The sequence below is a fragment of the Zea mays genome, chromosome 10, assembly GCF_902167145.1.
Source record: "Zea mays cultivar B73 chromosome 10, Zm-B73-REFERENCE-NAM-5.0, whole genome shotgun sequence".
Classification (NCBI taxonomy): Eukaryota; Viridiplantae; Streptophyta; class Magnoliopsida; order Poales; family Poaceae; genus Zea; species Zea mays.
Window position 1 is genome coordinate 146607670 of NC_050105.1, and position 19969 is coordinate 146627638.

At 42.7% G+C, this 19969-nt stretch overlaps 3 protein-coding genes across 4 annotated transcripts in view; all 3 read right to left on the reverse strand.

Annotated features, from left to right (window-relative positions):
- Positions 1-276: 276 nt before the first annotated feature.
- Positions 277-928, reverse strand: LOC103642100 (protein MAK16 homolog). Its single transcript, XM_008665418.3, has one exon. It carries the CDS (start codon positions 869-871, stop codon positions 578-580), a length of 294 nt encoding a protein of 97 aa, XP_008663640.1. The 5' UTR covers positions 872-928; the 3' UTR covers positions 277-577.
- On the reverse strand, positions 277-7189 carry LOC100281694 (uncharacterized). Of its 2 annotated transcripts, none has more exons than XM_008663680.4 (2): positions 5449-7189; positions 277-932 (listed from the first exon to the last, which is right to left on the reverse strand). In XM_008663680.4, exon 1 carries the CDS (start codon positions 7021-7023, stop codon positions 5458-5460), a length of 1566 nt encoding a protein of 521 aa, XP_008661902.1. In that variant the 5' UTR covers positions 7024-7189; the 3' UTR covers positions 277-932; positions 5449-5457. The 2 variants fall into 2 exon arrangements, with proteins under 2 accessions (XP_008661902.1, NP_001148086.1); NM_001154614.2 differs by lacking the exon at positions 277-932 and adding an exon at positions 5026-5314 and having other exon boundaries at positions 5449-7084.
- A 224-nt stretch (positions 7190-7413) lies between these two features.
- LOC109943208 (uncharacterized) overlaps positions 7414-19969 on the reverse strand; it is a 42451-nt gene continuing 29895 nt past the window's right edge. Inside the window, exon 2 of the mRNA XM_020546152.1 lies at positions 7414-7859. Within this exon, the coding sequence (XP_020401741.1) occupies positions 7817-7859 (43 nt within the window). The 3' untranslated portion in view covers positions 7414-7816. The remainder of the gene's footprint in view (positions 7860-19969) is intronic.

The window sequence follows — 19969 nt, forward strand, 5'->3', positions numbered from 1 at the left end:
AACTTTAACTCCAGCCGCTGCGGCTATCTGCTTTCGCTTCTTGATGTAGTAGCGACGAGCCAACGGAGTCAGTTTCTCGGTATCGAGTAACAATGTAACTTAACCTCGTATCTGCTCATCTTTCTTAGCTCCAACATTCTTCGCCGAAGATCCACTTTCTTCTCCATATTACTCACTCTCCTTTCCTCCAATGCTAACCATGCATCAGCGTTTTTCGTATCCTGTCAGAATTCCGTTACATCAGTTGAGATTTGAAGGTATAGTACAAACGTACGATTCACATGAAGCTGCCATGATGTTGAAGGCAACCATTAATGAAGTTGAAGGCAACCAGGGCTGCATCATTGATCGTTTGATTCCATACGGGATGAAAAAGGCAATTTCAATCTCCCTAATTGCCTCAAATCATAAAGCTCCTACAAGCCCACACACGTGCTGTTGAACGTGTGGAGCCATTTTAGGATAGTTTAGAAATTCAAATCCTCTTGGAGATCGGAGGAAATTTAGGTGAAAATAAACTAATTTTCTCCTTCTTCCTAAATTTTCAGCACATGGTAACTAATCGGAGCGAAGATCTTCACTTCTTCGGCTTCTTTAGGGGCTGGAGTGTGTCGTCGTCATCATCATCTATCTCTTTGTCGCCACCTTCCTCATGTACACCCTCCTCGTCATGGCCATCCCCATTGTCGTCGCCGCTGCCGCCACTATCTTCCTGGTCTTCCACTTCTTCCTCAATCCTCTTCACCGTTTTCCTTGGCATCACCTCTTCGCTTCTCCTGTTCTCGTTGCCCTTTAGGTTGTCATATCCCTCCGCCCGCTGAGATGCCCTCCTCACCCTGCCCAGAGTCACCATCATCTTCATCGCCAGCATCAACAGGTTCAAGCTTATTGCTCATCTTCGAGTCCGGCGGCACACCACAGATAGGAGGGCCCTGTACAACGATCAACACTCAGAACAAAGTTAAACACCGAAGAAACAGAAATTCATACAACAGAAACTGGTGGTTTGGATTTGTATGTCGAGGTCACACCCTCACAGCATGCTTGAGCACAAACATGCTACGGTATAACAAGTATGCAACAAGGCTGTAAGAAACGAATCTAGATTCAATACTGATGCATGCAAATCAAACCAGCGGTATTTGGTTCTTTAGGGGATGTTTGGGTAGAAGAATCAATCCATTCTAAATAAAGTGGTGCATTATGAATTTATGAGTCTATTACATAAATTTAGTGGAATAAACTTATTTCTTATATTATTACTAATTATTAACTTATAAGGATTGAAATGATGATAGATCAATACATTCCATTCCACAAACAAACAATAAAGTGAGGACTGAGAAAATGATAGACTACCTCACTCTTCAAACCAAACACGCTATTAGACACCCTCCTAAACTTTAGGGAAACTTTCTATTTGAGAAGCCTCATTTAGTCACAACTTTTGGTAATTTTGAGCATCTCCAATAGTTATGTAAATTTAGCACCCTAAATTATAGATTTAAGAAGTTGCTAAATCATTTTAAGCAATAGAAAAATATGTGTGCTCCAACGGTTCTGTATTTATTGGTTGCTAATTTTTAAAATTGTCCATATCAACAAAAAAAATAAGCATGATTTATATTTTTAATTCAACTACCACATCAACAATGTTCCATAATATCTTAGAAGGTCGAAGTTGTCGATAGAAGACTAAAAGGTCACAGCAACAGCATGAAGACAACACAACACATGACACTGGAGATAGATTTGTGGTCAATGGGACGGTGGACGACACAAAACGGTGGCCGAAATATGGTTTTCGCGATGGATTTAGAACCAACATTGATTTAGAGAGTTCCAACGAGGTTCATAAATATAGGAAGAAATTGGGTTTTGTAGTGAGTTTGTAAATTTAAATACATGCTTTACATAAACGTTGGTGAAGAGTTTTTCTCGAAAACTTCTTAAATTCGTATTTAGAGAGTTGTTTACATAACTATTGGAGATGATTTAGAGACTAAAAGTGAGTCACTTAAGTTTAGGGTGTGGAACCAACAAAACCCTTTACTCATGCAAATAGGCTGCCAAGACAAAAAGGAACTTCGCAAGTGTAGCGGACCAGTAGGTAAGCACGATAAACTAAACATATTATCTCAAGGAGCAAGAACGTTAACTCGTTCCTCAGCGTGCAAGTGCAACTATACCATCATCGACATTCTGATGTATTCTTCTTGGCACAAAAGGCACTGAGGCTGTCCGCAGTGCGATGCTCTATCATCCACGCCACCAAACAATAGAGTAACGCGACAACGTCATTAACGACCCATTAGCAGGCCTACTGGCACCACCCGGCACTCTTGGCAATCACAGGTCAGGCTCACAGAGAAGGAAGGATCATCGCTAATACGTCATTAACATCTCAGGGATGACAAACGGTATTCGAATCCTGCGTGTAGGTGGGAACCGACTACAGAGGAAAACCACAGCGAGTAGGTGGGAACCATTGGCAAAAAAGAACTGGGAGCCATCGGCAAAAAACACAAAGCATAACCATAAGTAGTTCATGCAAGTAGAAGGTGGGAACCGACTACAGAGGAAAACACCCGTTGGAATTGGGAGCCATCGGCAAAAAAAAACCAGGCCAAACCATAACCATAAGTAGTTCATGCAACGCAAAGCATGCCCACTAGGATTCAGATTCTGAATATTTCTGAAATGCCGATAATTAAGTGAGAGAATCCATGATCGTAATCAGGGGAAAAAGTTCATTAGAACATCAGTCAGGAAACAGGGTAACATTGGTTGGATGTGGCCATCCTGATACAGATCCACCACAGCAGAAAATAAAGCATTTCAGTTCCAAGCAAGTTAGGTTGACAGAGATCAGCTATACTTGATTTTAATAGCTGTGTCTGGGTGGGTGGGGGGGGGGGGGGGTTCTAAAAATCCTAAAGAACCAAATGGACCTGGAGTACCAGGTCAAAACATAATTCTGAAATAAGATCAATCAAACAGGTTGCTGTATACGAACAACGATCATGTGCTCAACAGAGGCTGAGGCTTATATAAGATATATACCATAATAAGAATGCAAATATATTTAAGTATGTATACACATTAATTTCAACATAACATATCAACCGTTAGCGAGACAGTCAAGCACACAAAAGCATAATCATGACAGTAAGTAGATATAAAGAATTATTGCCATTCGATCACAAAAGAGTGTAATTATCAGAACAAGTAGCTCTGTTGACAGTGAGGCCAAAAATGCAGGCGACCCAAAAAAACTGAACAAATGTTCTCAAGGCACTTTGTTGAAGTCCGGGAAAGAAAAAACTAGAAGCGACCAAATAACAAATGAACAATTGTTCTGTGCGGGAAATATGGATTATCAAATCCCAGAAACTATCAATAGTCAATAACCATTTAGAACTGCTAGCTACCAACTGTGGTGACATTTACCCACAGAAGATAACTGAAAAATAGAATGGTCTACCACCTGCAAAATTTTGGCAGGCTATGGTTCTCTGCAAATTAATAGTCAGAAATTTATCGAATATATTTTTAAACTAAAGTTGGCCAGTTTGGCACTGTTCAGGGGCGGAACCAGGGCCCAGCAACCATGGGTGCTTGGCCCCGTTCTGCTTTGATGACCACTTGACAAACTGAAGGGCAGTGTCAGTGCACCACTGCACGTTTGTCGAGTATGTCTTAGTTACTGGACTCCAGCAAATCAATCACTTGGTTCACTACTTCTCAAGTCTCACGAGAGACAAGCAACCCAAATTCAGCGGAAATCACTTGATAAATGACTCTTAATTTTTACTCAACAGTTAAATTACCATTCCGACAGTTTCAGAAGAGAGAGGATGTGATAGTGAAGGGCCCAAAACAGAGGGTGCCGTTAGTATTTGAACCTAATAAGAAAATTAAATAACAGAAATGCCAACCAGAAGATAACCTAGGCTGGCCAGGGCCATACAGCACATTAGAAGTCAGAAGGAACAGAGGACTTGGGATTCCCCTGCCACTGCTGATCAGATGCCGCCTCTGCACACTAATTACCTCCAAGTGTGCTTTCGACTCTAGTGGAACTAGTACTGCGTTTTAGAAATTGCAATTTTGCAAGCAATGTTTGACTAATTAGTCAGTGCCAAGTGTCAACTGTATTATTTCAAACACAGCAGGCATAAGACAACAATGAGCAGTGATATAAGATCATCAGTAGTAATAATAACTCTGTTGATGAAATGGACATAATAATTTCACAATACTACTACTTTCATGTCTTGAAAATAAAACGACAGCATGGTTGCATGCAAAAGAATTAAAAATTATTAATATTCATCCACCTGACAGTTTTACCTTGCCTAATTCATGATTCACACGATGATTTAACACTACTAAGGTCAACAGCGCAGTAATCTACAAGCAGTAAGAATAAATTCTAGTAATATGACCTTTAGACTTTAGTGTCCTATTGAGTCTAATAGGAAGATCGAAAAAACAGTTTTTTCCAAATTCTGATTGTGCATATATGAACAGTATATCCTCGCATAGGCAATTCATGGAAAAATCAACATAAAGTGGGGTAGTTGAGAAAATGAAGATGCTAAAGTAATTAGTAATCCAGTTATAAAGTGTCAGGGCATGACCAGAGTCACAATAAGGTTGACACAAGAAAGAGCTCCAAAATATTTCAAGGTATGAACAATAAATTCCCGGAGATACCATATGTCAACCATCCCACAGACCAAACCATCTCTTTTACGTATGGGATTATATAAAACACTTAACTAACAAGCTATTTTGCACGGCTAATGTTAAACACTGAGCAAATTTAAAAATAAACTTAAAAGTGCAACAAAGCTGCAACTCATTTAAGATCTTAAAGTCATGGTCATCGAATCCAACGTCAGAAGAAATTTCCAGGCTTAAAGCAAAAGCCATAAATACCCATACCTCCAAACAGCACAGCAACTGCAGTTAAAATGTCTCCGATTGTGCCCAACAAAACCATTTGACATGGTTGATAAGACCAAGTAACAGACAACTAGTCAAAATAAGGATATTTAGGTACATGAAACCCAGTACACATCCACAAAGTACATAATGAAGTCGCAATAGCACTATATATTAGGCAATAAAACAACATAATCCTTGAAGAAAGTTCCTCCTTCAAATACTGCTACAAACACATCTGATTCAAATCCGGTTGTAAAATTCAAGAGCAGGAAGCCTTCCGCAACAATTTGGCACCAATATAGACTTAAAAGCCATCCGAATGCAAAACCACATGAACGAACCACGACCCGCAGATGCCAAACTAAGATACAAAGAAAATAATCAGATGACTGCAAGAACAAGATCAACAAATAACAAAGAATGCATAGAGAATGAAAGAAATCGAAGCAATAATAGCAAAGGTGGGTCATAAAACAGTGATGAGAGTTGATATACCTAGTTCTGTCAATATCCACCCTGAAAACCAGTGCCTCCAATCTGAGCACCAGGCACCTGGCCCTGCCCAGCTGCCCCAGCCTGATAACCAGCTGCTGCCACTGCAGTGCTTGTCTGGGTAGTTGCTTGGCCAACCTGAAATCCAGGTGGCCCTTGAAAACCAGGAGGAGCCCCACCTCCTTGATATGCAGCTGTTGCTGCTTGAACACCTGCTGCATTTGGGAAAACTGCACCTCCAGCTCCAAATGCCTGCGTCCCAAAACCCTGAGCTCCAAAGCCCGTAAGACCAGCTGTCTGTGCCTGCTGCCCGCCTGCACCTAAAGCAGCAGCGGCGAAGGCTGGGTTCATAGCAGCAAACATGGCTGGTGTCATCCCTAGTGCAGCTGGGTTCTGCATTGCCGCTATCATGGCAAGCATTGCATTGGGTTGAGCGAATGCCTGTTGCTGTGCACCAAATCCCAGCATAGCGGCTTGTTGTGCAAAACTCATGTCAGGAACCGCAGTGGCACCATATGCCGATGGATCATATGGGCTAATGGCGGCAGTGGCAGGAGCAGTCATCTGCGCAGCAGCTGCAGCAGCAGCCACAGATGCAGTAGTGGGATTGGAGTTAGCATTTGTATTCGTTCCAGATGAGCCCTTGGTCCTCCCATCTATGGCTTTCTGCACATTGAGCGTCTTGCCATCAAAATTCTTCATTGGCTCCTCCAAAGCACGGCGAGCACTCTCCACAGACTTGTAAACAAACAATGCGAATCCTTTTGGTTTGCCAGTGTTCTTGTCAAAGCCAAACGGACCCTCTTCAATCTCACCGAATTGTGCAAAATAGTTATATAGGCGGTCCACGTCCACATCAGCATGCACATTACCAACAAATATCTTGCGCGGCATATTGTCAGGTTGCGACGATGATGAGCCAGAAGCATTGGTGGTGGTATTGGAGTTAGAGTTGGCATTGGTGTTTGGGTTGGAGCTAGGGTTCTGAGACTGAGAAGCTGGGGGCGCGGGGCCTGAGGCGGCGAGGTGGCAGAAAGCAAGACGGCCCCCGATTTGGAGCTGGGGGCGGCTGAGGGCGCGGAGTGCAGAGCGGCGGGAGCGGAAGAGGACGAACCCATAGCCCTTGGATCTGCCGGACTGCTTGTCAGAGATGACGCGGCAGTCCTCGAGCTCGCCGAAGCATGAGAAGGCGGAGCGGAGGTCCTCGGCGCTGGCGCCCCAGCCGAGGCCGTGGACAAAGAGCTTCCTGCTGGCGGGGTCCGACTCCACGGCGCGGCGCACGGCCGCCATCGTAGCGGGGCTCGTCTCCGCCGCCGTGCGGAGCAGCGCGACGAGCTGCTCCCGCGACAGTGGCTCGAGCAGCTTGCCGATGTCCTCCACGTCGTCCTCGTCTTCGCCAGCGCCATCCTCCTCGTCCTCCTCGGCGGCGGGCTCCGGCGGGTCGTCGGTGATGGGGAAGTAGATGGTGGCGCGGGGCTTGGGCTCCGAGGGCGCTGGCTCCTGGCGGTGGTTGCCGGCGGCTGCCTCCGCAGCGTCGGCGGACTCGGCGGGATCGGCCTTGCGCTTCTTCGGCGCCATTGGGAAGCGAGCTAGGGTTTAGGCGCAAACTTGCGAAGGTAGGGAGGGGAGACAGTGATTTCCGACAATACAAGGAAAGGAGCTGGGGTTTTTCTTGCAACCCTAAGTTTTTTCTTGCAGGCTGGCCCGGGCCATTTTGGTGAGGCCGCATAGCGAAGCATTTTCTTCGCCGAATTTAGGGCCCATTGGTGCAGCCAATTTGTATCGAGTTCTGTAAAATAGCTACAATTTCGCAATATGTTAGTAAAGGAAATATATACCTATATACTTGTATATATATACAAACATAATAATAGTATAACCTGAAAGAACCCAATTTTTTTGTATTTTTATAGCCATTCTGCATTCATTTTACCCGCTGCAACGTTTATTAGTTATGTATGTATATCTTTTTTTTGACAATGGGATACCCCCTATTTCATTAAAAAATAGAAACCAAACACAGTTCTTACAGAATTCACGACAAATCCAACAGTCACAAGCCGATAAGCCTACCACATTATCAGCTACACAGAGGTATGAAACCCAACTGAAGGAACACAGCAAACCAGAAGAAGTCCGACAGTCTAACAGACTTCACTGAATATCTACAAAGGATAGATCCCAAAAGCAGCCAGGAACATCGCATCACCAGAAATGACTAAAAAGCTAGTTTTTATCTACCAAAAGCAGACACACTAAATACATCCAGAAGCACAAGATGTATTATCAGCAGCAAAATGTCACTGGAGACGCCTGTCAACCGGCTTCCAACCATGGGCCTTGCTGTAGATATCACTTGTTATCTTTCGAATTATGCGGCTTCCTTGTTCCACCAGTCTTTTTCCCTTCTTTGTCTGTCGAATAGACCAAGCATCAATCCAATAACAGCAGGAGAAAATCACATTAGATGGATCATCAATCAGCCTAGCATTGAAGCAGCAATCATTACGAGTACGCCAAATAACCCAAATAACAGCACCACATCCAAAAAGGATCAGTTTCTTTTCAGATTTATGGAAACTATCGATCCAGGGACCAAAGAGGTCAGCTGTGTTTTTGGGGGTAGAAGACAGCTTAAAAGCAATTTGGATGATTCTCCAAATAAATCTGGCCACGGGACAATGAAAAAATAAGTGATCTATGGATTCTAATAATCCACAAAAGTTACAATCCATATTTCCATGTCAGTGCCTTTTAACCAAATTGTCTTTAGTCAAAATCTTATTATTTCTGACCAACCATAAGAACACTTTAATCTTGTGTGGAAGTCTGGTTTTCCACATAAAATTCACAGGAACCTCAATCATGGAATTTTTTAACATTTTGTAAAAGGATTTTACCGAATAACTTTTGCACCCCAACAACCAATTTGAAGAATCAACATTTTCAGATAGCAAGGCCTGGCTGCAATGATCCATAAGGTTACTATAGGCCTCACCTAAAACACCAATAAGTCTTCTTCTGAAAGTCAGCAACTGAAAGTTGGAGGAGACAACCTTATGAACAGTGATATCTTTGTCATAAGCAACCTCAAACAAATTAGGGTACTTGTCAGCCAACTTCACATTACCACACCAAATATTTTTCCAAAAAATGGAACACTTACCATCACCAATCTTTTTTTTACAATATTTGTAATATTTGTCTCGAATCGAGAGAATACCTTTCCAGAAATGAGAATCTGAAGGTCTATTCTTCACCGAAATAATAGGTTTATTCTTAATGTATTTGCTTTTTATAATGGATTGCCACAAACCACTAGTATTTTCTAGTCTCCAAATCCATTTAGCCAACAAAGCTTCATTCATTTTTTGCAAGTCCAAAACACCAAGACCACCCATATTTTGGGGGAGCAGACTAAATTCCAAGCAGCCAAATGATATTTTTTCTGATCATGACCTCCCTGCCATAATAATCTTTTCCTGAAGATATCCATTTTTTTCAACACAACTTTAGGGCATTTATACAGGGAAAGCATATACAAGGGAACGTTGGTGAGACTGCTGTTAAGCAAGACTAACCGACCTCCCAAACTAAGGAACCGACCTTGCCAGGAACCCAGTTTGTTCTCAATCTTTCCAACTATGGGATCCCACAGAGATTTGCACAGTTTTTTGTTATCAATAGGAACCCCTAAATATTTCATAGGAAGACCACTGGGAGGACAGGTGAAGATGTCAGCATACAGATGTTCTCTGTTGCAGGCGTTTCCCAAACAGATAATTTCACTTTTATGAAAATTAATTTTAAGGCCAGAAATCTGTTCAAAGATACAGAGAATAAACTTCAAATTTCTAGCATTTTCCAAATCATCTTGAAACAGAAAAATGGTGTCATCTGCATATTGAAGACAACAACAGCCACCAGGGACAATATGAGGAATAAGACCTTTGATAATACCTTCATCCTTGGCTTTTTGAATCAGACAAGCAAGACCATCAGCAGCCACATTAAAAAGGAGAGGGGAGAAAGGATCACCTTGGCGAACACCTTTATGAGTTTTAAAGTAGGGCCCAATCACATCATTAGTTCGGATAGCAACTTTACCACCTTTCACAGTCTTCAAAACCCAATCACTCCACATATCTCCAAAGCCTTTCTTTATCATCATATTATGGAGAAAATTCCAATTAACCTTGTCATAAGCTTTTTCAAAATCGACTTTGAAAATAACCCCATTTTGTTTCCTCCGTTTAACTTCATGAATAATCTCATGCAAAGAAAGAACACCATCCATAATATATCTTCCTTTAATAAACCCGTATTGAAGGTCACTAATCACAGAGGTAATGCAACGGGCCAATCTATTAGTAAGAACTTTGGTAATGATTTTGTAGCAAACATTAAGCAAGCAAATGGGGCGAAAAGCTTTAATATCAGTCGCATCAAGGACCTTAGGGATAAGAGTGACAATACCAAAATTTAGTCTTTCAATGTTGAGAGAACCATCATGAAAAGCTTTAAAGAGATTAAACAAATCACTTTTGATCACATCCCAAAACTCCTGAAAAAATTCAGAAGGGAAGTCATCGGGGCCCGGTGCCCTATTGTGTTTCAAAGCAAACACCACATCTTTGATCTCTTCCAAGGAAAAAGGGCTGGTAAGAAGATTTCTATCACCCTCCTCAAGCTGTTTCATGTCCAAATTAGCCAAAGAAATATTCGATCCTCGGGAAGGACCAAAGAGATCTTTGTAAAAGGAAGTCGCCAACTGATTAATGCCATGATCATCATGAGCCACAATATCACCATGAGAAAGAGTCACGATTTTCAGTTTCCTTTTTTTGTGCCTGGCCAGCAAATGAAAATACTTGGAATTCTCATCACCCTCTAATAAGAATTTATCCCTAGTTTTTTGTCTAAGGCTAATGTTTTCCTCATTAACAATCTTCCTGAGGTTAGATTCCAAATCTAATTTCAAATATCTGTCAGCATCAGATAAGCCAGAAGTCTCACTGGCTTTATCCAGAATATCAATTTTTTCAATCAAGTTTTTCTTCAACTTTTTGTAGTGACCTACAATATTGCTGTTCCAACCTTTAAGCTTCTGACACAGACGTTTCAATTTTAACTTCCAAACATCAAGACTATTGGACACACCAACCGGAAGAGCCCAAACATTTTCCACTAATTTGTGAAAATCAGGCCTAACCTTCCAGCACAGCTCATAACGAAAGTCCTTACGCACCATGGGCAGGAAATCAGATTGAAGGCAAAGGGGAACATGATCCGAAAAGGATCTATTTAACCCAATAACACTAATATTATTATAAGCAAGATCCCAGTCAGGACTGGCCAAAAATCTGTCAAGTTTTTCAAAAGTAGGATCATTGCGGTTGTTAGACCACATATATAGTCTATTTTTCAGCTCAAATTCCACTAGACCATGATGATCTATGATACTATTAAACAAAAAACTCCATTTGCTGAGGGTACCAGGTTTATTTTTTCCTCAGCTTTCCTGAGAATATTGAAATCTCCACTAATAAGCATAGGGACCTGACTTCTCGAACAAACTGCAGACAATTCACTGAGAAAACGAGATTTGTGTTCATTTTGGGCAGCCCCATAAACGTTAACGAAATTCCAGATAAATTTTTTTTCTCTGTGGAGGACAAGGGAGCGAGTCAAGAATTCACCAGCTTCAAATTCTCTGACATCAAACATCTCAAAATTAAAACCCACTAAAAGACCTCCCGATCTCCCATTGGGAGGAGAGGAGAACCAGGCAAAAAGCTTGCTACCAGCAAGCGAGGACAGAAGAGAGTCATTAAAATGTTCTTTTTTAGTTTCTTGTAAACCAACGAAATCAATTTTCTCTTCCCTAATGATTTCTCTCAGGAAATCAAACTTAATGTCGCGACCCAAACCCTGACAGTTCCAAATAAGGTCTCTCATGATTTAAAACGGATCAGGAGGGAGGTCAGAACAGACAGGCTCCCATTTTTTCGTAGATGAACCTCTACTTTTTGGGGAAGCCTTTTTCTTAATCGTTTTTTTCCGATGCTTAATTTTCCTACCTTTTCTTAAGACCATCACATCAAGTAAGTCCTGATCAATATTCAGGTCAGAATCACCATGGACACTACTATCCATATTTATGTGATCAACAAGGGAGGGGACCTCCACATTTGAGGTATTTTTATTTTTGCAAGCTTGGAAGGCCAAAATTTTTCTGGAACGTTCCAGATCTTTGATCAACTCCAAATTATCAATAACATCAGAGTCAGAGGGACCCAAAGAAACTCCAAGTTTATTAGCTAAATCTATCAAGTCATCATTATTAGAATCAAGCAAGGAAAAGGAATTAGAACACATACCTTTATTGAGGAAGGCATCCTTGGCTTCTGCTCTGTATATCGCTTTGTCGGCCACCTTCACATCATCATTCTTCTCCAACCTAGAACTTTTCCTGACGCCATCAGCCGTGTTAGCGGGCAAGTCCAGAGGCTTTTTGTTCTTCCCATCATGAACCATCTCATCATTGGGGGGGATCGAGATCATAGCACCAATTTTAGATTGAAAATCGGTTTGATCTTCCTCCATATCTTTAGCGAATTCTTCCAATTCTTGAGAGCTAAGCAGATCGTCTTCATTTGGATCAAAATCCACTTTCTCATCAGAGAGGTTATCAAGTTTCTGCTCATCATCAGACATATCTTTAGAAGGCACAAGATTAGGGTCAGACATTTTGGCAAACTCTTTGCCTTGAGAAGAAGACTCCCCAATTTTGAGATTAGGATTAGGCTCATCTTCAAGGGTAACATCATCCAAATTCTTGGGTTTTTTCCCAGATTTATCAAAGAGTGGATCATTGGACCCATGAATTTGAACAGAGGCTCTCTTACCCAAATTCACTGAATCATCATTCCATCCTTCATCACAAATAGATTCAATTCTAAAGAAGATATCATAAAGAAAAGGCTTGACAGCCACTTCCACCACAGGAGGGATCATAGCCACACTTTTAATGTGGATTTTAAATCTCACAATATCATCAGAATCCAGAGACATAAGGTCAACTTCCTCCACTGCACCAATCATTGATCCAATTTCACAGATAGATTGGTAATTCTGTAATTCCTCAGGGACATTTTCAGCAATAACCCACACAGTATGAAGTCTAGATTTAGGTTTGGCCCTAGAACTCCAAGGCACAACAGCAATCTTGGCCCCAGACATCTTCATTTTCAGCTCCGGGAAGCTTATCATTTCCTCAAGACGTTCTTGGGAGGGAAACTGCATCAGAAACCCCGAATGGCACTTAGTAGCTTTCCACCTCTTATTGAAAGTCGCCTAGAGGGGGGGGTGAATAGGGCGAAACTGAAATTTACAAATATAAACACAACTACAAGCCGGGTTAGCGTTAGTAATAAAGAAACGAGTCCGCGAGAGAGGGCGCAAAACAAATCCCAAGCGAATAAGCAAGTGAGACACGGAGATTTGTTTTACCGAGGTTCGGTTCTTGCAAACCTACTCCCCGTTGAGGAGGCCACAAAGGCCGGGTCTCTTTCAACCCTTCCCTCTCTCAAACGATCCACGGATCGAGTGAGCTTTCTCTTCTCAATCACTTGGAACACAAAGTTCCCACAAGGACCACCACAAGATTGGTGTCTCTTGCCTTGATTACAAGTGAGTTTGATTGCAAAGAATTGATCAAGAAAGAAGAAAGCAATCCAAGCGCAAGAGCTCGAAAGAACACAAGCAAATCTCTCTCTCTCTAATCACTATGGCGTCGTGTGGAATTTTGGAGAGGATTCGATCTCTTTGGTGTGTCTAGAATTGAATGCTAGAGCTCTTGTAGTAGTTGGGAAGTGGAAAACTTGGATGCAATGAATGGTGGGGTGGTTGGGGTATTTATAGCCCCAACCACCAAAAGTGGCCGTTGGGAGGCTGTCTGTTCGATGGCGCACCGGACAGTCCGGTGAACACCGGACAGTCCGGTGCCCCCTGCCACGTCATCACTGCCGTTGGATTCTAGCCGTTGGAGCTTCTGACTTGTGGGCCCGCCTGGGTGTCCGGTGCACACCGGACAGGTACTGTTTGCTGTCCGGTGTGCCAGTATGGGCGCGCCTGACTTCTGCGCGCGCTGCGCGCGCATTTAATGCGCCGCAGGTAGCCGTTGGCGCGGAGGTAGCCGTTGCTCCGGAGTTGCACCGGACAGTCCGGTGCACACCGGACAGTCCGGTGAATTATAGCGGACTAGCCGTTGGAGTTTCCCGAAGCTGGCGAGTTCCTGAGGCCGACCTCCCTTGGCGCACCGGACACTGTCCGGTGTACACCGGACAGTCCGGTGAATTATAGCGGAGTCGCCTCTGGAAATTCCCGAAGGTGGCGAGTTCGAGTTGGAGTCCTCTGGTGCACCGGACACTGTCCGGTGGTGCACCGAACACTGTCCGGTGTACACCGGACAGTCCGGTGCTCCCAGACCAGAGGGCCTTCGGTTCCCACTTTGCTCCTTTGTTGAATCCAAAAACTTGATCATTTTATTGGCTGAGTGTGAACCTTTTATACCTGTATAATCTATACACTTGGGCAAACTAGTTAGTCCAAAGATTTGTGTTGGGTAATTCAACCACCAAAATTGTATAGGAACTAGGTGTAAGCCTAATTCCCTTTCAATCTCCCCCTTTTTGGTGATTGATGCCAACACAAACCAAAGCAAATATAGAAGTGCATAATTTAACTAGTTTGCATAACGTAAGTGTAAAGGTTGCTTGGAATTAAGCCAATATAAATACTTACAAGATATGCATGGATTGTTTCTTTCTTATAACATTTTGGACCACGCTTGCACACACATGTTTTGTTTTTGCAAACTATTTTGTAAATCTATTTCAATAGTTCTTTTGCAAATAGTCAAAGGTAAATGAATAGGAGTTTGCAAAGCATTTTCAAGATTTGAAATTTTCTCCCCCTGTTTCAAATGCTTTTCCTTTGACTAAACAAAAATCCTCCTAAATGAAATCCTCCTCTTAGTGTTCAAGAGGGTTTTGATATATCATTTTTAAATACTACTTTCTCCCCCTTTTGAACACAATAGGATATTAATTGAAAAATATTCGACACTTAAGTTTTTGAATTTGGTGGTGGTGCGGTCCTTTTGCTTTGGGCTCATTTCTCCCCCTTTTTGGCATGAATCGCCAAAAACGGAATCATTAGAGCCCTCGAAGTGCTATCTTCCCCTTTGGTCATAAATGAGTGAGTTAAGATTATACCAAAGACGAAGTCCTTTTGCTTTGAATTCTCCCCCTAAAGATGGAGAGAAGCGTGGAGTGACGGCGAAGGATGAGTTACGTAGTGGAAGCCTTTGTCTTCGCCGAAGACTTCAATTCCCTTTCAATACACCTATGACTTGGTTTGAAATAGACTTGAAAACACATTAGTCATAGCATATGAAAGAGATATGATCAAAGGTATATGAGTGAGCTATGTGTGCAATTTAACAAAAGAAGTTCCTAGAATCAAGAATATTGAGCTCATGCCTAAGTTTGTTAAAAGATTGTTCATCAAGAGGCTTGGTAAAGATATCGGCTAATTGATCTTTAGTATTAATGTAAGAAATCTCGATATCTCCCTTTTGTTGGTGATCCCTCAAAAAGTGATACCGAATGGCTATGTGCTTAGTGCGGCTATGCTCGACGGGATTGTCGGCCATTTTGATTGCACTCTCATTATCACATAGCAAGGGGACTTTGGTCAGTTTGTAACCGTAGTCCCGCAGGGTTTGCCTCATCCAAAGTAATTGCACGCAACAATGGCCTGCGGCAATATACTCGGCTTCGGCAGTGGAAAGAGCGACCGAATTTTGCTTCTTTGAAGCCCAAGACACCAAGGATCTTCCCAAGAACTGGCAAGTCCCCGATGTGCTCTTCCTATTGATTTTGCACCCCGCCCAATCGGCATCCGAATAACCAATTAAATCAAATGTGGATCCCCTAGGATACCAAAGCCCAAACTTAGGAGTATAAGCTAAATATCTCAAGATTCGTTTCACGGCCGTAAGGTGAGCTTCCTTAGGGTCAGCTTGGAATCTTGCACACATGCATACGGAAAGCATAATATCCGGTCGAGATGCACATAAATAGAGTAAAGAACCTATCATCGACCGATATACCTTTTGATCCACGGACTTACCTCCCGTGTCGAGGTCGAGATGCCCATTGGTTCCCATGGGTGTCTTGATGGGCTTGGCATCCTTCATCCCAAACTTGGTTAGAATATCTTGAGTGTACTTCGTTTGGCTGATGAAGGTGCCCTCTTGGAGTTGCTTTACTTGAAATCCTAAGAAATACTTCAACTCCCCCATCATAGACATCTCGAATTTCTGTGTCATGATCCTACTAAACTCTTCACAAGTGGATTCGTTAGTAGACCCAAATATAATATCATCAGCATAAATTTGGCATACAAACAAATCATTCTCAAGTGTTTTAGTAAAGAGTGTAGGATCGGCCTTTCCGACTTTGAAGCCATTTGCAATAAGGAAATCTCTAAGGCATTCATACCATGCTCTTGGGGCTTGCTTGAGCCCATAAAGCGCCTTAGAGAGCTTATAGACATGGTTAGGATACTCACTGTCTTCAAAGCCGGGAGGTTGCTCAACATAGACCTCTTCCTTGATTGGTCCATTGAGGAAGGCACTTTTCACGTCCATTTGATAAAGCTTAAAGCCATGGTAAGTAGCATAGGCCAATAATATGCGAATTGACTCAAGCCTAGCTACGGGTGCATAGGTTTCACCGAAATCCAAACCTTCGACTTGGGAGTATCCCTTGGCCACAAGTCGAGCTTTGTTCCTTGTCACCACACCATGCTCATCTTGCTTGTTGCGGAAGACCCACTTGGTTCCTACAACATTTTGGTTAGGACGTGGAACTAAATGCCATACCTCATTCCTAGTGAAGTTGTTGAGCTCCTCTTGCATCGCCACCACCCAATCCGAATCTTGGAGTGCTTCCTCTACCCTGTGTGGCTCAATAGAGGAAACAAAAGAGTAATGTTCACAAAAATGTGCAACACGAGATCGAGTAGTTACCCCCTTATGAATGTCGCCGAGGATGGTGTCGACGGGGTGATCTCGTTGAATTGCTTGGTGGACTCTTGGGTGTGGCGGTCTTTGTTCCTCTTCCTCCTTGTCTTCCTTATTTGCATCTCCCCCTTGATCATTGCCAATATCTTGAGGTGACTCATTTGCTTGATCTTCTACTTCATCAACTTGAGCTTCATCCTCATTTTGAGTTGGTGGAGATGCTTGCGTGGAGGAGGAAGGTTGATCTTGTGCATTTGGAGGCTCTTCGGATTCCTTAGGACACACATCCCCAATGGACATGTTCCTTAGTGCGATGCATGGAGCCTCTTCTTCACCTATCTCATCAAGATCAACTTGCTCTACTTGAGAGCCGTTAGTCTCATCAAACACAACGTCACAAGAAACTTCAACTAGTCCCGAGGACTTGTTAAAGACTCTATATGCCCTTGTGTTTGAATCATATCCTAGTAAAAAGCCTTCTACAGTCTTAGGAGCAAATTTAGATTTTCTACCTCTTTTAACAAGTATAAAGCATTTGCTACCAAAGACTCTAAAATATGAAATATTGGGCTTTTTACCGGTTAGGAGTTCGTATGATGTCTTCTTGAGGATTCGGTGTAGATATAACCGGTTGATGGCGTAGCAAGCGGTGTTGACCGCCTCGGCCCAAAACCGATCCGAAGTCTTGTACTCATCAAGCATGGTCCTTGCCATGTCTAATAGAGTTCTATTCTTCCTCTCCACTACACCATTTTGTTGTGGAGTGTAGGGAGAAGAGAACTCATGCTTGATGCCCTCCTCCTCAAGGAAGCCTTCGATTTGAGAGTTCTTGAACTCCGTTCCGTTGTCGCTTCTTATTTTCTTGATCCTTAAGCCGAACTCATTTTGAGCCCGTCTCAAGAATCCTTTTAAGGTCTCTTGGGTTTGAGATTTTTCCTGTAGAAAGAATACCCAAGTGAAGCGAGAATAATCATCCACAATAACTAGACAGTACTTACTCCCGCCGATGCTTATATAAGCGATCGGGTCGAATAGATCCATGTGTAGGAGCTCTAGTGGCCTGTCGGTCGTCATTATGTTCTTATGCGGATGATGATTGCCAACTTACTTTCTTGCTTGGCATGCGCTACAAATCCTGTCTTTCTCAAAATGAACATTGGTTAGTCCTAAAATGTGTTCTCCCTTTAGAAGCTTATGAAGATTCTTCATCCCAACATGGGCTAGTCGGCGATGCCAGAGCCAACCCATGTTAGTCTTAGCAATTAAGCAAGTGTCGAGTTCAGCTCTATCAAAATCTACCAAGTATAGCTGACCCTCTAATACTCCCTTAAATGCTATTGAATTATCACTTCTTCTAAAGACAGTGACACCTATATCAGTGAAAAGACAGTTGTAGCCTATTTGACATAATTGAGATACAGAAAGCAAGTTGTAATCTAAAGAATCAACAAGAAAAACATTGGAAATGGAATGGTCAGGAGATATAGCAATTTTACCCAAACCTTTGACCAAACCTTGATTTCCATCCCCGAATGTGATCGCTCTTTGGGGATCTTGGTTTCTCTCATATGAGGAGAACATCCTTTTCTCCCCAGTCATGTGGTTTGTGCACCCGCTGTCGAGTATCCAACTTGAGCCCCCGGATGCATAAACCTACAAAACAAGTTTAGTTCTTGATTTTAGGTACCCAAATGGTTTTGGGTCCTTTGGCATTAGACACAAGAACTTTGGGTACCCAAACACAAGTCTTGGAGCCCTTGTGCTTCCCCCCAACATATTTGGCAACTACCTTGCCGGATTTGTTAGTTAAAACATAGGATGCATCAAAAGTTTTAAATGAAATGTTATGATTATTTGATGCACTAGGAGTTTTCTTTCTAGGCAACTTAGCATGGGTTGGTTGCCTAGAGCTAGATGTCTCACCCTTATACATGAAAGCATGATTAGGGCCAGAGTGAGACTTCCTAGAATGAATTCTCCTAATTTTGCTCTCGGGGTAACCGGCAGGGTATAAAATGTAACCCTCGTTATCCTGAGGCATGGGAGCCTTGCCTTTAACAAAATTAGACAATCTTTTAGGAGGGGCACTAAGTTTGACATTGTCTCCTGTTGGGGTTGTGCTTCGGTGCGCCGAAGGTCTCACACGAAGAAGCAGCTTCGGCTGAAGTCGTCTCCAAGAGATGGCCGAAGGTCCCTTTTCATGGAGCTTCGGCGTTTTAAACCGACATAGAGATAGAATGACCTTTTTATACATATAGGTCTGAGTCAATGCTGTAAACTTTCGCAAGGGACATAATTGTAATTTGTCACAGGCTGCGACCTGTGCCTATAAATAGATGAACAGTACCTCTGTACTGTTCACGTGAACCTGTCATTTGCTTTCGCATCACGCTTGTACTTTTGCCTTCCGCAGGACCGAAGGTACATTTGTAATTCAAAGTCGCTTATATTCATTAATACAAGTAGAGATAATCCTATGACAATATTCAAATGTTTATTTCATATTCTATGATTTATGTGAATGCTTCATTCTTCGTTGTTATGCTTACGAAGGTATGTCCTTCGTAACCTTCGTCCGAGATGCTTTATATCCCGAAGGGATATATCGTTATGGAGGACGAAGGACCTTAACACTTAACATTTTTTGTGTTGCCTTGTTCTTAATTCTTAGCATTTGAGAACAAGTCCCCAACATTGGCGCCCACCTCCGGTCAACTCACTTCCACCTTTCTGAGCTAATGGCTTCGTTCAACACTCAAGCTGGAGCTGCTTCGGCTTCGAAGCTGGTGCTCCCGATAACAGGCGGTTCTTGCTCAGAGCCAGCTAACAAAAAGCAGAAGAAGGAGGCTCAGAGAAGGGTGCAGCATGTTGGAGTGCAGGGACCCTTCATCAAGTCAAAATGGTCTCACATTCCAATTACCTTCTCTCAGGAAGATCTTCAGCTCAAGGACTATCCTCACAATGATGCTATGGTCATTTCTTGTGTGATCAAAGGGTTTCTGGTTCACAATGTCCTAGTTGACACAGGCAGTGCAGCTGACATTATATTTGCCAAAGCCTTCAGACAGATGCAAGAGCCTGAAGACAAGATTCATGATGCTACGCACCCTCTTTGTGGCTTCGGAGGGCGGCAGATTGTGGCACTCGGGAAGATTACCATGCCGGTAACCTTCGGATTTGTTAATAACACAAGGACTGAGCAAATTGTGTTTGATATTGTTGACATGGAATACCCCTACAACGCCATCATTGGTCGTGGTACCCTAAATGCTTTTGAAGCAATTCTTCACCCAGCTTATCTCTGCATGAAGATACCTTCGGACCAAGGGCCTATTGCTATTCATGGGAGTCAGGAAGCTGCCAGAAGGGCCGAAGGAAGCTGGACTGATTCCAAGGCAATCCATAATATAGATGGAGTTGAAGCTTGTGAAC

Excerpts from the sequence above, each read along its gene's own strand:
- LOC103642100 (XM_008665418.3), bottom strand. The coding sequence starts at position 871 with ATGCTGGCGATGAAGATGATGGTGACTCTGGGCAGGGTGAGGAGGGCA.
- LOC100281694 (XM_008663680.4), bottom strand. The coding sequence starts at position 7,023 with ATGGCGCCGAAGAAGCGCAAGGCCGATCCCGCCGAGTCCGCCGACGCT.